Source organism: Bos grunniens, chromosome 4 (genome assembly GCF_055505025.1).
Source record: "Bos grunniens cultivar Pamir isolate PY7600 chromosome 4, Bosgru_T2T1.0, whole genome shotgun sequence".
Taxonomy (NCBI): domain Eukaryota; kingdom Metazoa; phylum Chordata; class Mammalia; order Artiodactyla; family Bovidae; genus Bos; species Bos grunniens.
This window is the reverse complement of record NC_141168.1, coordinates 27,517,723-27,534,707: the sequence shown is the minus strand read 5'-3', so window position 1 is coordinate 27,534,707 and position 16,985 is coordinate 27,517,723. Positions and strand designations below refer to the sequence as shown.

The 16,985-nt window shown below is 45.4% G+C and overlaps 1 protein-coding gene and 1 long non-coding RNA gene across 3 annotated transcripts in view; one reads left to right on the top strand and one right to left on the bottom strand.

The window, feature by feature from the left end:
* GARIN1B (golgi associated RAB2 interactor 1B) overlaps positions 1–8,744 on the top strand; it is a 20,284-nt gene extending 11,540 nt beyond the window's left edge. For both annotated transcript variants that reach the window (XM_086395754.1, XM_086395753.1), the window contains exons 4-7: positions 439–560; positions 3,613–3,650; positions 7,004–7,174; positions 8,108–8,744. In XM_086395754.1, coding sequence (XP_086251880.1) covers positions 439–560; positions 3,613–3,650; positions 7,004–7,174; positions 8,108–8,121 — 345 coding nt within the window. In that variant the 3' untranslated portion in view covers positions 8,122–8,744. The remainder of the gene's footprint in view (positions 1–438; positions 561–3,612; positions 3,651–7,003; positions 7,175–8,107) is intronic.
* Positions 100–16,964, bottom strand: LOC147373846 (uncharacterized). The gene is made up of 2 exons (XR_015162190.1): positions 16,394–16,964; positions 100–4,277 (listed from the first exon to the last, which is right to left on the bottom strand). It is a non-coding gene; the product is annotated as an uncharacterized LOC147373846 (long non-coding RNA).
* Positions 16,965–16,985: the final 21 nt, after the last annotated feature.

Below are 16,985 nucleotides of genomic sequence, written 5' to 3'. Positions count from 1 at the left end.
TTTTACTTTGGCATAAAAAGCACCTCGACACAGGATATTTCTTAGATAAGTGAATTTGAAAAACATTAAATTTCTACAATAAACATTTAACCCCCTCTATTTAAATATAAAACCAAGTATGGTAAGTTTTATTAAAGTTTATATTAATAGACTGTTCAATAACATAGTAAGGTATGTTAAGAATAGCTTACCTACACTAAATTATGTTTAAAGTTTTTAATAACAATATTATTCTTAGGACATCAAAGGAAATTTATAACAATAGAGATCAAAACAAACAGATATAGCCTCAGAATTGCCTCTCTGAGCTGCTGGCATGGCTTTGTCTGATGGAACACTTTAGGTTCTAACACTTTCAGTTCTAGACCATGATATTAGGAAAATGCAGAGATGCTAAAACCTTAACAACCTGGCTTTGTTTTTCTTTCCTCCATCTAGTTAGTACAGAAGAAACCCCAAGCTTCCCAGCCCAGCGAGAGCCTCATGCAGCTGATGGCCAAAGGGGAGAGCGAGGCCCTCTGTCAGATCTTTGTGGACTTGCATCAGCACAACCTGTTCAGGTACATGACTCAAATCCAGCCAGCCTGATGTCCCCAGGTGGTCTGCCCCAGAGACTCAGAAACCAAGTAATCTGGTTAAGGGGCACAAGGAAGTACATGAAATTCTGCCCTTCCACATGCAATCCAGTCTGTATTCTTGACTCAGGGAAACCTTTTCCTGGTCTCTTTGCCTGATTGTCCTCCACAAGCACTGTGGGCTTGACTTCAGAGGAGGATATTCATAAAAAATGAAAAGTAACCTCTTCAATATTAAGAATAAATTAGTGACACAGTGGAAAAGTAAAACCTAATTTCTAATCTAGTTCCTAGATTTCCTACTGAGAAATAATCAAAACATTGTTGAAAACATCCTCTATCACTGAGTTCCTTTACCTACATACTTGGCCTCTGCTTGGACTTTATGGAGCTTCTGTGGTCAATTTTTTTTAAGTGTTTTCTGGAAAGCTCCCTCATGTAGGCCTGTCTTCTTCATGTCTGAGGAAATGTCATTGTAGGTACAGATGACTTAGGGTTGACTCTTAGGACTGGTTGGTATGAGAGAAACAAAAGCAGAGCACACTTAGACCTCAGGGTACCACAGCCAGAGAGCAAAGTTCAAGTGGGAACCGGAGTTCTAGTGAACTTGACATGTGGTGTCAAAGAAAAGGGAGAACAGAAATGAATTAGTAAATGTCACCAGAAGAGAAAAACACCAGAGAAGGAGATTTTGTCATAACAGGGACCAGCAATTCAGAGACAGAATTAAAAAAAGAAAGTTTTTTTGTATGTATGAGTGCCAATAATAAACTGAAAATCAGGAGAGCTCAGAGGAGGCGAAGTCTCATAGTGGGTAAGTGCTCACATAGGTTTGGACCCAAGTCACTGCTCTGACTATGAGCCCTTGGGCACATTGCTTAACTCTGCTGGGCCTCAGTTTTCAGATCTGTAGAGTGGAAATTATGATAATGCCAACCTCATCCAGATAGTGTCAGTATAAAATGAACCCATATGCATCAAGTGCTTGGCTGGTCCTCAGCAAATCTAGAGGCAGTTATAAGTTAACTCTCAATAAATATTAACTTGTATTCTAACTTGGGCTGAAAGTAGAAAAGTGATAACACAGGAAAAAGACTTATTAGTTGCCTGCTGTTGAAGAATTTTTTATACTGGGGTTGTCATTGGTATATCACACAGAGATCTGTAATGAAGAAGTTCCAGGGTAAGATATCACAATCTGAACAGGAGAGCTCTGGACTTAATACAGATTTTTTTTTTTTTTTTGACCACACCATTCAGCTTGCAAGCTCTTAGCTCACTGACCAAGGGTGAAACTCCTGACCCCAGGCAGTGGAAGTGCAGAGTTCTAACCATTGGACCATCAGGGAATTCCCAGAACAAAATATTCTGAAGCAACTTTTTGATTGTCTCAAAATGTTAACTCACAGATTTTCTTTATTACTCTTAGGACAGCCTCTGTTTATACCTCATTAGCCACACCTATATCTAGTCAAAGCTATGGGTTTTCCAGTAGTCATGTATGGATGTGAGAGTTGGACCAGAAAGAAAGCTAAGCACCAAAGAATTGATGCTTTCAAATTGTGGTGCTGGAGAAGACTCTTGAGAGTCCTTTGGACTGCAAGAAGATCAAACCAGTCAATTCTAAAGGATATCAACCCTCAATATTCACTGGAAGGACTGTTGCTGAAGCTGAAGCTCTAATACTTTGGTCACCTGATGCAATGAGTCGACTCATTGGAAAAGACCCTAATGCTGGGAAAGATTGAAGGCAAAAGGAGAAGGGGTGGCAGAGGATGAGATGGTTAGATAGCATCACTGACTCGGTGAACATGAATTTGAACAAACTCCAGGAGATAGTGGAAGGCAGAGGAGCCTCGTGTGCTGCAGTCTATGGAGTTGCAAAGAGTGGGGCATGACTTAGAGACTGAATAATGATAGTCACACCCAGTTGCAAAGGAGGCTGGGAAATGAAGCCTCTACTCCACATAGCCATGGGCCCAGCACAAAATTAGATGCTCTGCCTCAGCAGGAGAAGGGAAGAAGGGATGCTAGGGGCCTACTGGCAATCTCTGGCACAGAGAGATTTTAATATCTCTGAAAGGTCAGAGAAGTTGAAGACCTAAAGGAAAAACTCACAGAAGTCAGATAAAGGATGGGGAAAGCTGTGCAGACTAAGGGAACAAATGGGTGTAAGACTGAGGCTATGCCCTGAGTAAGAAGCTTAATGAGTCAGTGTAGAGAAAGGGAAGGAAGATCAAGAGGAAGTGGGGATGTTGGTAGGAGGACATACGTAGAAGTGGGCAGGGCCCAAACCAGGCAGGGCCTGGGAAGCCATGCCAATGGATTTAAGCTTTAAGTGTAATGGGAACCTTAGCATTTTCAATAGGGAAGTGCTGTGATCCCATTTACATTTTTAAAAGGTCAAGCTGGCTGCTGCTGTGACAGCGATTTGAAGAGAGGCAGGCTAGGTGTGATGGGACCAGCCAGGGAGCCATGGCAACCGAGTGCAGGCTGTCAGGTCCAAGACGGATCAGAGGGATGTGAGAAACAGGGAACATTTAATTTTTGCTTCCCCATCTCAAACAATTACTTTGTACAGATGTTTAGTTTCTTCTCTTTCATTTCCCAGCATGAAGCCTTGGAGTGATGATTTTTCTCCTCATTTAGGCAGGTTCTGGTCTGGTTGCAGTTTTAGCAGTTTTTGCACATCAACAGCAATATGCAACTTACAGCAAATAAAATAAATGGCTGAGATGCCAAACAGATGGAGTCACGCCCACTCCACCTCAGCAAAATCAGCGTCAAGGGTTCTGCTCCCCAAACCCCTACCCCATTCTACCTCCCCCTTCTCTAGTTTTCCTTCTGGTGCTTTAATATGGGTCACATCCACCCAATATAGCCACAGCTGTCCTTTTTCATATTTATATCTGCCTCTAAAGCTTTTGTTGCATCAGGAAAAATATAATGAAAAACAAGCTTTAAAACAAGCGTCTCATGCTCTATTCTTTTCCTTCTGACCTTCATTTCCTCGATCCTGAAATGACTGGAGTTCCAGGAGCAGCAAAAAGACAGAGAACAAAAAGGACAGCTCAGGTAAGGGAGGGTACAGAGCACCCACATCTTGGAGAATCTTTCTGCTCTGCAGACATAGGAATAAAATTCCCTCCAGCCCCCCAGACCAACTTTCCTTTGCTGTCAGGATCACCATTATCCTCCTGTACCTTGGTTCTAGTTCTTCTGGGATCTGCAGTCACCAGAGTCTATTTGGCATCACATCACCCCAGTTTCTTCCTTTGAAATATTCTTTACATTCTTGAGTTCATTTCCAAGCCCACAGATTCTACCCTAGTCTACTTTATTATCTCTTGCCTGGGCCACTGCAGCAATCTCCTGCTAGTTCATTCATTCATTCAAAAACACATATTGGGCACTTGGTAAGTGCCAAACACTGTTGAAGGCTTTGGAGTCACAGTGAAGAAAAACACAGCACCCCATTCAGGGGTTTATAGTTTTTGGAGTCGAATGGGTAAATTCCCAAATCACATAACCTCTCCTTCCAGGCAACATTCAAAGCTCAAGACTGGGGTGCTCCTGTCTTGAGGGCACAAAGGCAGAACTCCCTCACTCCTCCTGGGAAGCTGTCCCAGAAGACCTGGGGTCTGTGCTGAGTCACAGAGGATGAGTACAAGTGGGCTGGCCAAGGCAGATGAGGCAGGGATCCTAGAAAGAGACACAGAGTCTGTGTAAGACAGTATGACATGTTCTGGAAACAGCAGCTAGTTCCCGATGTATTCTCAGGTTCTAGTTTACCCCAAATCCACTCATTTTGGCATGGCTGATCCTGCATGAGCCTTCCATCTCTTACCCATCTCATCTGATTACTCTCTCCTTCTTCATCAGGAGCTCTCTGCCTTCTTTTCTCCAGCTTAAATCTTCTGCTCTGGTCAAACCTCAGTTATCCTTTCCCATGACTTATTCATCCTCCTCTGCTCCCTTCTTTCTGACGCCACTCTAAATCCTGCCTAATCATCCAGATACACTCACAACTGGGGCTTCCCTGGTGACTCAGCATTAAGAATCTATCTGCAATGCAGGAGACACGGGTTCAATCCCTGGGTCAGGAAGGTCTCCTAGAGAAGGAAATGGCAACCCACTCCAGTATTCTTGCCTGGAGAATTCCATAGACAGAGGAGCCTGGAGGGCTACAGTCCATGGGGTCGCAAAGAGTCAGACACAACTTAGAGACTAAACAATCACAACACCTTCCTGTCCAGGCACATCTTGCCTTGCTCATAACCTCTCTTTCATAACATAAGTTCCCTAATTGTTTCATAGGTTTAAGTCTTATTTCTTCAAACAATGCTAAACTTTTTTGTATGCCTCTGAATTCCTACAGTGGGAAGCACAGGTCTGAGAACGCAATAGGAGCTCAATAAATATTCATGCACCACATCCCTAAGAAATTATTCCTCCAAATTGGCTCATAAGGCAGCCAGAATATCATGTTATATTTGGAGGAGTGCGTAGGTCCCAGAGGAGCTGTGCCAACTTTTATCCAAACCAGGGATTCAAACTCAAACATCTGCAGGTGTTATAAAGGAGTAAAGAGTCTACGTGTCATAGATAGAAGAAACGGCTAATTTTTCCCTCATCCCTATTATTCATAAAACAACAGCTGAGCTGACACAGTTCAGCACTGAAGAGACAGTAGGGGGTGATGGGGACTGTGGCAATGAAAAAGTGAATGTTTCAATTCAAGTTTCATTAATGGTTGCCATGCTGCAACACAGGCCTGGCATTGCCAGATAATCTGATTTTTCAAGAAAAAACAAAAATCTGAATTTTTATATCACATACACCCCCACCCCCCACTTCATAAAAATCTATACTGTGAAAGTGATAGTTGTTCAGTCATGTCTGATTCTTTGTGAACCCATGGACTGTAGCCTTTCAGGCTCCTTGGTTCTTAGAATTTTCCAGGCAAGACTACTGCAGTGGGTTACCATTCCCTTTTCCAGGGGATCTTCCCAACCCAGAGACTGAACCCGAGTCTCCCGCATCACAGGACAATCCTTTACCATCGGAGCCACCAGGGAAGCCCAACAAAGTACAGTATAGGCCAGACTTAGTGGGGAAACAAAAGGTACCTGCAGACCAAAGTGAGCCTAGAGGCTGCCAGTTTTCAGCCTCTGTTCTCTATGGTAAGCGGAGCTGACTGCTGGCCCACATTTTCTGCAAGTCTAGAATTGCTTTTTAATATTATGTGATTGTTAATACAATGGTGAGTCATTAATGTTTTTACACATACATTCAAACACACACACACGTACATACACACACACTCAAAACATATCTCATGAGATTAGTGTCGAAGAAGATAAAGCTAGAGAATATTTCAAACTTATTTCTAGGACTTGAGAGAACAGCTAGAATTTCAGAGTCACAGGACATCTCTGACATCGGAACTGTTGCTCCCAAGATGTCCCTAGGCTGATTGCAATGAATGATCCTGGGATGTCCTTAGGACCCTGTTCTTTCCTTGGAGCTGAAGGAACCCCTCTTTTCTCTTTGGGCCAAGTAGTGTACACTTTCAGTTTGGAAGGACACTTACACCCCAGCCTCTTAAGACTTTTGGATGATGAGAGGGAGAGACAGAGGGAGCTACATTTGGAAAAGCCAGCATCCCCAAGTGTACCTGTGTAGTTGAACATGTCACTTCCCCATTTGTGGGTGATGTGATCTATATTGCTGTTGCTATGTTGCTAAGTCGCTTCAGTCGTGTCCAACTCTGTGCGACCCCACAGACAGCAGCCCACCAGGCTCTGCCTGGTCCTTTCTAAAACTTTAATGTGCAAATGCCCCCCTAGGGATCTTGTTAACATGTAGATTCTGATTCAGAGCATCTGGGCAGACCTGAGACTACATTTCTCACATGCTCTGGGTGATGCCAAAGCTGCTGGGCTGTGAGCCACCCTTAAGCAGCTCAAGCCAAGTGGACCAAGAACAGGCTCTGGCTTCAGGCCATCTGGGTTCAAGGGCATTGCCTGTTCAGCTAGCTGAATCTCCTGGGGAAATTCACTTGGTTAACCTCTCCAAGCCATGTTGGTTGCCTTGTTTTATGGGTACTGCCTGTTGACATGGTATAGTGGTAAAAACACGGGCTCTGTTGCCTGGCTATCTGGCTTGGGATTCTGGCCTTGCCTCCTCACGATGTGACCACGAGTAAGTGACTTCATCTTGCAGGGCCTAAAAATCCTCACGCATCAGATGGGGACTATGGCAGACTGACCTCTCAGAGGTTGTTGTGAGGGTTAAAAGAGCATTAATGCGTGTAATTGTTTGGAACAGTGCCCAGCCCATAATAAGCACCTCACACATGTTGGCTGGAACCTGTGAGTGTGCTCTGTGAATTAAAGTACAAACAATTGCATTCCTTTTTGACCTAGGAAAAAAAACCTCTCCGAGTGAAGACTCCATCCCTTGCACCCGTGACCTCAGTTGGAGGGATTCGTTCACCTATGGAGAGTGGGAAAGAGAGAACCCCTCTGGGCCACAATCCCTCTCGCTCCTCAGCACTCTGGCAGCCTCCACTGGGCCTCAGCTGGCCCCACTCATAGGTACGGTGACGGCATCATCCACTGCCTTCCTGGGACCAGCCTGGGTTCAGGTTCTAGGGTCTTGGGAATGATTCCAGGAGGCTGTGGGTTGGGAGTGGGGGACCAGCCATAGCTGCCTCAACACTCTTTCTTCTTGCCCTGTTCTTCTCTACCTCCAACTGGGCTGAGTGAAACCCTAAGTGTGGCACCTCCAGAGCTACCAGAGGCCCCTGGGCTTCCTGCAAGTGGCTCAAAAGAGACAGAGACTAGCAGGACACGGCTGTCATTAGAGCTGCCTTCTCTGTGCTGTGCGGGAGGCATGAGGGGCTGCCTCTGCAGAGGGAGGAGCTCCTTCTCCTTCTCTGGCCTCCATGGGAATCCCAACCTTCTGCTGTGTAGAGTGGGAAGGAGGAAGTCTGTGAGGAACAAAAGTGAAAGTCGCCTCTGACTCTTTATGACGCCATGGACTGCAGCCCACCGGGCTCCTCTGTTCATGGGATTCTCCAGGCAAGAATACTGGAGTGGGTAGCTGATCCCTTCTCCAGGGGATCTTCTTGAACCTGGGATCAAACCCGAGTCTCCTGCAAGGCAGGCAGATTCTTTACCATCTGAGGCACCAGGGAAGCCCAGGAGGGATGAGGTGTAGGGATCAAATTTCTCTGAGGCCCAGCCCTTATCTTTCCATGCACCAAGGCTCATCCATCCATCCACGTATTCATTTAACATTCATTAAGTATTTCCTATGTGCCTCTGTCTGACCAGAGATCCTTAAAGAAGGTACAGTGGTTTATGTTTTCTAGAGTAAAGTATTATCAATAAGCCACTAACTCTTACAAGTTACCTATTATCAACAGTTGACGATTTAAAAAACTAACAGAAGTATCTAGGTGCCTATAGAAGAGCTCATAAGGCAAGCTACATCTTATTGAAAGTTTTTCTCTCCTATACTCACAGGAAGTTCTATTTGAGCCACCCTTTCACAGTAGAGAGAATCATACGACCCTTGCCAACACCACTCTGCAGCATTCAGCTTTCTGTGGGATACTGTCTTTATGGAGGGGAGGAGAAAAGCTGCACCTAAGGAAAAACTAGAATCATCTCACGCTGACAGCACAGCCTTTCCCTGGAGAATCGCTTGGGAGCATGGCTCCCAGATGAGAAGCGTTATTACAGCATTATTCTGGTCCGTAACTTTGCATCCTCACCACCACACATCACTGCACCTCACCTCCCTTCCAGCACAAGAACATACGCTCTCAGAAGGACCAGGATCAAGAGAGAGAGAAGGAAGGAAAGAGAACCAGAACCAGAAAAGAGGTGGAAGAGAACAAAACGGGGCTGAAGAGGAAGGTGGAGGGCGGAAATCAGAGAAGAGGGGAGATGCAGAAAAGTGGTAACAGAAGGAAATGAAGCACACTGAGAGATGCCTCGCCACACTTCTATTTATCTAATTTAAAACTTTAAAGTAAGGCCATATACCAAAGGAGACATGTGTTTTCTTCTCTGCTCAGACTCCTCTGGACAAGGATAAGGGGACAGAAATGAATTCCAGCCAAAGGCCTCTCCTTAAATGTTCCTTTTTGCCAATTTTTCTCCTTAGTCCCTCTGTTTTGATTCAAGCCTTAGACCTTCCTCCTTAGTGCATTTCCTGACTTGGACCTGCTAGCCTGGCCCTGCTGTTCCAAATGGTGGTTTGGGTCTGAGGCTACACAAGTTTCCTGCGGGAGGTGGTAAGACAAGGTGCATGTGGTAGGGGGAGTTTCTCTTGCTGAGTTTCAGAAATAAGGCTTTCTATTGTCTCAGCCCTACAAACACTGGCTCAATTTCTTTTGCATATCATACTCCCTTGAAATAGAGTATCTTGTTAGTACTTATTATATATGCCAAAGAGAGGAGACACAGGCTCAAGCTACAGGTAAATCAGAGGTTCCAGGCTCAAAGCATAGGTAAAATCAAGGGTTCACAAATTATAGATGAAGAGAGTCACTAAGGAGGGTCTGCTAGAGAGACCATGGACTGGTCTCTATTTAAAATGCATGATATTGCATATTCAATAAGACTATACATATTTCAGAAAAGGTACCCAACCTTCCAATTGGAAAGCTTTTCTGGACATCTTGCTTTGATTTAGGCTGTCCTAGGGGAGGGTATTTTTCTTCAATGAAGCAGTTTTCAGACTGAAATGGTTGGAGGCCTAAAAAGTAAGTTCCTCGATCATCATTGGTCTTGCCGAGGATGAGTTATGTCCTAATTCTTGATGATTTCAGTATCCACATAGATGATCCTTCCCATACCCTAGTCACTGTCCTTGTCCTTCACCCTCCTCAGCCACTGACCCTCCCTCCGTGATTTACCCTAGAGTTTGCCATTAATAACTGCACCCACCCCATCATTTCTACTCTCCTACTATATACTATCTCCTATCTTTCCCTGAGTCCGATACTCCTTCGACCCCACCAATCCTGCAATTTCTTGCTCCTTCTGGGTTTTCATCATCCCTTCCTGTCCTCACATCCTCATTCCCTTCTCCTCCAGCCTAGATTCCACGATCCATCCTGAATGCCATCACTCCCTTGCAAGTACCCTCAGCGCCTTTGCACCTCTTCCGCTTTATTAACTGACCGGGTCGAACTCCCCACCATGACGCTAAACTATTTTTTGGCTGCGCTAGGTCTTAGTTGCAGGACCTGGGATCTTCGATCTTAGTTGAGGCATGCAGGATCTTTATTTTTCTTCGTTCAGACTCTTAGTTGCAGGATCTAGTTCCCTAACAAGGGGTTGAACCCAGGGCCCCTGCATTAGGATCACGCAGTCTTAGCCATTGGACCACTAGGGAGTTCCCCACGCCACTAAACTTGCCTAGAGAAAAAATCACATGCCATACTACCCAGTTTCACCTCAACATTATCTCAGTTCTCAAGAGGGTCCTTAATATTGCCTGGAGCTCATACTATGTTCCCCTCATCGGCTCTTTCTGCTGAATGGCTATTTCACATCTTCTCCTTTGGGTGGGAGGCTTCCCCCAGTGCCTCCTGATTACCCAGCTTCCTATTTCACTGGGAACATAGTAGCAATTGAAAGAAAACTCCAAGTTCTCACTGACCACCCCTACCACTCACCTAGAACCAGACCAGTAGATCTAGATTCTCTCCTTGTTAATCTAAAAGAACTGCCTAGCTCTAAGCAAAGTCCAATCTTCCCCTTTTGTACTGGGTCCCCTCCCACCTCACCTACTCAAGGACATTGCTCCAGCAACTCTCCCTTCTCCCTTCATCATCAATTTGATTCTCTCTCTTAGAGGCTTCCCATCAGTAACAAACATGCTGGTATTTTTCCTTAATATAACTGCTATTTCTTCCATTTAAAAACATGAAAAAAAATAAAACAAAACCTCTCTTGGGCTCTCTACCCACTCTGTTCCCCTTTAGTAAACTCCCTAAAAGGGTTTCCAATGTTTTGCTTCCCATTTTCTCTTGAACCCTTCCACTACAACACCAAACCTGATCTTCACATTGCTAAAGCCAATGGTCAATGAGTCCTCACCCCTCTGTTCAGTTCAGTTCAGTTCAGTCGCTCAGTCGTGTCCGACTCTTTGCGACCCCATGAATCGCAGCATGCCAGGCCTCCCTGTCCATCACCAACTCCCAGAGTTCACTCAGACTCACGTCCATCGAGTCAATGATGTCATCCTGCCATCTCATCCTCTGTCATCCCCTTCTCCTCCTGTCCCCAATCCCTCCCAGCATCAGAGTCTTTTCCAATGAGTCAACTCTTCACATGAGGTGGCCAAAGTACTGGAGTATCAGCTTTAGCATCATTCCTTCCAAAGAAATCCCAGGGCTGATCTCCTTCAGAATGGACTGGTTGGATCTCCTTGCAGTCCAAGGGACTCTCAAGAGTCTTCTCCAACACCACAGTTCAAAAGCATCAATTCTTTGGCGCTCAGCTTTCTTCACAGTCCAACTCTCACATCTATACATGACCACTGGAAAAACCTAGCCTTGACTAGACGGACCTTTGTTGGCAAAGTAATGTCTCTGCTTTTCAATATGCTATCTAGGTTGGTCATAACTTTGTTAGCATGTAACATACTTGATTTCTCCTGGAAACACTTCCTTCACTTGGCTTCTAGAATACTATGCTCTCCTCTTTCACTGGCTTTACTTCTCAGTTTCCTTTGCTAATTCATTCTTATCAACACCCCTCCACCACCACCATCACCACCATCTCCAAACACTAGAAATTTGCAGGACTTAGTCTTGGGTCTCTTCTAATCAAACCTCATGGTTCATACCACACATAAACCAGTTACTCCCAAATGTATCTCTCTAGTTCAGAACACTGTGATCGCCAACTGCCTACTTGATAACTCCATTTGAATTTCTAATAGGCATCTCAACATGTCCAAAAAAAAAAAAACAAAAACCTCTCAATACTGACTTGCTCCCCACAAGGTCTTTTCTATCCTTGTAAATGGCAGCTCCATATTTCTGCTTACTCAAACCTGGAGTCATCCTTGACTCCTCTTTCTCTCCATCTCATTTCCAAACCATCAGGAAACACCTTTAAAGTGCTTTCAAAATATACACACAATCTGACACTTCTCAGAATTTCTACAGTTATCACCCTGGACCAAGCCATCATCATCTGTATTGTCGTAAAAGTCACCTAAATGAGTGGCTTGTTTCTAATATTACCCTCTTCAATTTCATGCGACCCCCTTTTTTTAAAGGTTGGCTTGATTTTTTTTTCTATTGATGGTAACATACTTTTCCATGACTCAGATGGTAAAGAATCCTCCTGAAATGCAAGAGACCCTGGTTCGATCCCTGGATCAGGGCAATCCCCTGGAGAAGGGAATGGCTAACCATTCCACTATTCTTGCCTGGAGAACCTCATGGACAGAGAAGCCTGGCAGGCTACAGTCCATGGGAATCACAAAGATTTGAACACGACTGAATGACTACTACTACTTTTTCTACAGAACATTATTTTATTTTTTAAAAACATATTTATTTGGCTGAACCAGGTCTTTGTTGCAGCACACAGGATCTTTAATCTTCAGTTGCAACATGTGGGATCTAGTTCCCTGATCAGGGATGGAACCTGGGCCCCCTGCATTGGGAACATGGAGTCTGAGCCACTGGGCCACCACCGAAGTCCCTAATGTGACCCTTTTAAGATCTTAGGCATGTCACTTTTCTGCTTAAAACCTTCAAATGGCTTCCCATCTGTATTAAGGTAATGCTACTTCTGTAAGGAATAAGCCCCAATATATCAATGGCATAAAATAATCAACAGAACTTCATTTCTCACACACAGAAAAAGTTCAAGAAGGGTGTCCTGTTCAGGGAGTAGCTCTTTAATGGGACCCTGGGCTCCTTCCATCTTGTGACTTGCCATCTGTGCTACACAGCTCCCAGGGTTGCCATAGAAAGAGCAAGAGCTTGGAGAATGGCCCATGGCAGGTTTGCATGGCCAGTACTGGAAGGAGTGGACATCATTTGGCCCAAGCTCTGTCACATTGCCATATCCCGAGAAGGGGGATAATGGGAAATGTAGTCGAGCTGTGTCACAGGATAAGAGGAAACAGTTTGGTAAACAGCCAGTCTCTTCCACATTACTTCAATCATAGTAGCAGCTAAAGACTTTAGAATGGCCTAAAGCCCTCCATGGTGTCCCTCTCATCTTCACCCCCATCCCTGCTCTGACCTCATATCCTCTACTCTCCTCAATTACTTTACCCAGACACACTGACTTCCTGATGCTGCTCAAACACTCCAAGCAGGCTCCAGAAGCTCAGGACCTTTGCTCTCACTGTTGCCTTTTCCTTCACCAAACTCAGATGTTCACTCACACTCATGTGTCATCCTCTTCACAAGCCTTCTCTGGCTACCCTCTTGAAGACTGTAAACCACTCCTGATGGTCCGAATGTTTCCTTTTTCCTTTCCTGCCTTATTTTTTGAAAAATAATTTATTTGGCTGCATTGGGTCTTAGTTGCGCCATGAGGGATCTTCCGTTGTGGCCCACAGACTCTCTAGTTGTGGTGTGCAGGCTCTGGAGCAACTGAGGTTCAGTAGTTGCAGTGCCGGGCTTTAGTTGCTCCTCAGCATGTAGGATCTTAGCTCTGTGACCAGGGATCAAACCCGTATCCCCTGTACTGCAAGATAGATTCTTAACCACTGAGCCACTAGGGAAGTCTCCTTTCCTGCCTTATTTTATTCTGAGGCATCTATCACCACCTCTCATTCTATATATTTTGCTTTTGTATACTGTTTATAGGCCACATTCCAGAATATAGGCACCATGAGAGAGTTTGGGGCTCCCCTGGTGACTTAGATGGTAAAGAATCTTCCTGCAATGCAGGAGACCTGGGTTTGATCCCTGGGTCAGGGAAGATCCCCCGGAGAAGGGAATGGCTACCCATTCCAGTATTCTTGCCTGGAGAATTCCATGGCGAGAGTTTTGTCCATTTTGTTCACTGCTGTACCTCCAGTGCCTAGAACAGTGTCTTGCACACAGGAAACAATACATTTGCGGAGTGAATGTTCAGTAGCGCCATATGAGAACAGTTAGGATGTCTGAAGAATATTATCAGCCCTTTGAGGTTGACATTATTCTATCTGCCATGAACAGTCTTTTGGTGCTTCCCTTACAGTTTGATGGGCCTTGGGTACAGCTATGGTGATATTTCTTGACGTGTGTCAGCCCTCATGTCCTTTTCCTCCTCTACTGATTTTCTAACTCTAGGGCTCCCAAGAGGCCTAATCTGCTTTTCTCTCCTCAGAAACCTCATGTGTTCTCATGGCTCCACCAGCTGCTGCCTGGACAATGACCCTAAGTATCTCCTCCAGCCTACTGGTTCATTCTTTTTAGATGTTCTCCTATTACCTTAGACTCATCATGTCTTTAATTCAACTCCATTCCCCTATCTTCCATTCACCTAGCTCATTCTCCCAGTTTCCTACAATTAAAACTTTAAATTTTTGAGTGCTCCTTTTTCACTTCTTTCTTCCAAGCAGTCACTAAGTCCAGGAAATGCTTATTCCCACTTTTTAAAATTCTTTTATATACAAGTGTTCATTTGCATTTCTCTTGCTTGCCTAGGCCAAACCCTCATTCATAGGGGACCTCAGGGTTAAAGGGTGCCCCATCTCTGGCAGAGTCCCACTATCTTATCCAGCCTCTTCTAGAACACTTCCAAGATGATGGCATTTCCACTAGGCAGCTGTTCCTTGAGGGCAGAGGCCATGTCCTATTCTTTGTGGGTTTACCAGCACCTAGTACAGTGCCTGGGAGAAGGCAATGGCACCCCACTCCAGTACTCTTGCCTGGAAAATCCCATGGACGGAGGAGCCTGGTAGGCTGCCGTCTATGGGGTCACACAGAGTTGGACACGACTGAAGCGACTTAGCAGCAGCAGTACAGTGCCTGACTTCAAGGAGGCATTTTCAAAATAATTTTTAAAGTGGCTCCTGATGCAGCTTATTCTATAGTTAACCTGTATGGAGATGCATCTCCCTGACAGAACACTTTCAACCTCATTCCACCTGCCACAAAGGCACAAGCTTAGAAACCTTCAGAAGAAGACCCACAATTCCCAGTGCCTTCAGCTCAGGCTCCTCAGAGCTCAGGCCCTCCCCTCCCTATCCCCCCTTTTAATCTCCCTCATCCCCTACCTGACCTAAGAATTTAACTCCTACTCTGTCCCCCACATGCCCTTTTCCAGTTATTCTTTTTGCTAAATAGTGCTCAGGGATTTTTTAGTCCAGCCTGAGTCACACCTTCTTCGGAAGCCCTCTCTGGCTGTTACCAAGGGTTACGGCCACACCTTTGAATTCCCAAAACATTGGTCAACCTCTCACCTTGATGTTTAAAGTAAACTAAGTTGCTTTGTATTTAACTTTCTCATGAGAACACTACTTGTCTCAACTGGATTTTAAACTATACAGGCTTTATGTGCTAAGAACACAGTAGGTTTATATTCCATTGACATTGCAAAGGTAGTAGCCCCTAGTGAAGCAAGTGAAAGTCACTTAGTCGTGTCTGACTCTTTGAGACCCCATGGACTGTATAGTCCATGGAATTCTCTAGGCCAGAATACTGGAGTGTGTAGCCTATCACTTCTCCAGGGGAACTTCCCAACCCAGGGATCGAACCCAGGTCTCCTGCATTGCAGGCAGATTCTTTACCAGCTGAACCACAAGGGAAGCCCAATAATACTGGAGTGCATAGCCTATCACTTCTCCAGGGGATCTTCCCAACCCAGAAATCAAACCGGGTCTCCTGCATTGCAGGAGGATTTTTTACCAACTGAGCTATCCTTATTTAATTCTAACTTCATGACTTGAAAATGAATAAGTTCATGATTTCCTGTGTTCCTCTTCAATTGGGACATCATATAGGTTCCACCCATTCAGTTCACTTAACATTATTAAGCATTTACTTTGAACTGGGCAGTAAGCTGAAAGCTTCAGGTACAAAGATGAATAAAGGCAGATCTCTCTCCTGGAGCTTAGTCTGGAGGACAAATGGATAAAAAGCGTTTTATAGCAAAATTTGTTCTTCCCAAGTGGCTCTAGTGGTAAAGGACCCACCTGCCAATGCAGGAGTCGAAAAAGAGGAGGGTCCATCCCTGGGTCAGGAAGATACCCTGGAGGAGCAAATGGCAGCCCACTCTAGTATTCTTGTCTGGGAAATCCCATGGATAGAGGAGCTTGGGAGGCTATAGTCCATGGGGTTGCAAAGAGTCCAACATGACTGAGCATGCATGAACATACATACCAAAGATACAAAGTGTATTAAGGTAAATAAGGGAGGAACTGCTATGCCTAGCAAGGTCAGGAAAGGCTTTTACAGCTAACATCAAACTGGGATTTCTGTGAACTGGGACTTGTATTGTCATTCACAAGGCAGAGCTCACTGTCGGTTGATAATGAAAGACTATAGAGATGTGAATGAAGGGCTTCCCTGGTGGTTCAGACAGTTAAAGAATCTGCCTACAATGCGGGAGACCTGGGTTCGATCCCAGGGTTGGGAAGATTCCCTGGAGGAAGGCATGGCAATCCACTCCAGTATCTTTCTTGGAGAATCCCCATGGACAGAGGAGCCTGACAGGCTACAGTCCATGGGGTCACAAATAGTCGGATAGGACTGAGCGACTAAGCACAGCACAGATATGAAAGGGCGGGCAGTTGGAAACATCTAGACGATGACACTCACAGCACAGGGTACGTACCCATCTAGGCGGCAGAGCTGAAGGGAAAGAAGTGGGTAGGGCTGTTCAACATACTTGGCGAATGATTCAATTAATTTGGCCCTGGTTTCTTGTGGGCATGAAGATAACCAGGATAATTTAAGAAGCCCTGCAGAGGCCGAGTCACGCTCTGCGAACCGGTACGTAGCGGCCAGACAGCCGCGCCCACACGGCAACCAGAGTAAGGGGTTGCTGCTGCTGCTAAGTCGCTTCAGTCGTGTCCGACTCTGTGCGACCCCATAGACGGCAGCCCACCAGGCTCCCCCGTCCCTGGGATTCTCCAGGCAAGAACACTGGAGTGGGTTGCCATTTCCTTCTCCAATGCGTTAAAGTGAAAAGTGAAAGTGAAGTCGCTCAGTCGTGTCCGACTCTTAGCGACGTCATGGACTGCAGCCTACCAGGCTCCTCCGTCCATGGGATTTTCCAGGCAAGAGTACTGGAGTGGGGTGCCATTGCCTTCTTACAACCCGCCAACTCCACAGGGCCCAGGACAGGAGTTGGGCGGGAATCCTGTCCACGCAACCCGGCGCGCTCGCGGGGACGTGGCGCTTTCCAGCCAATCCCTACTACGCAA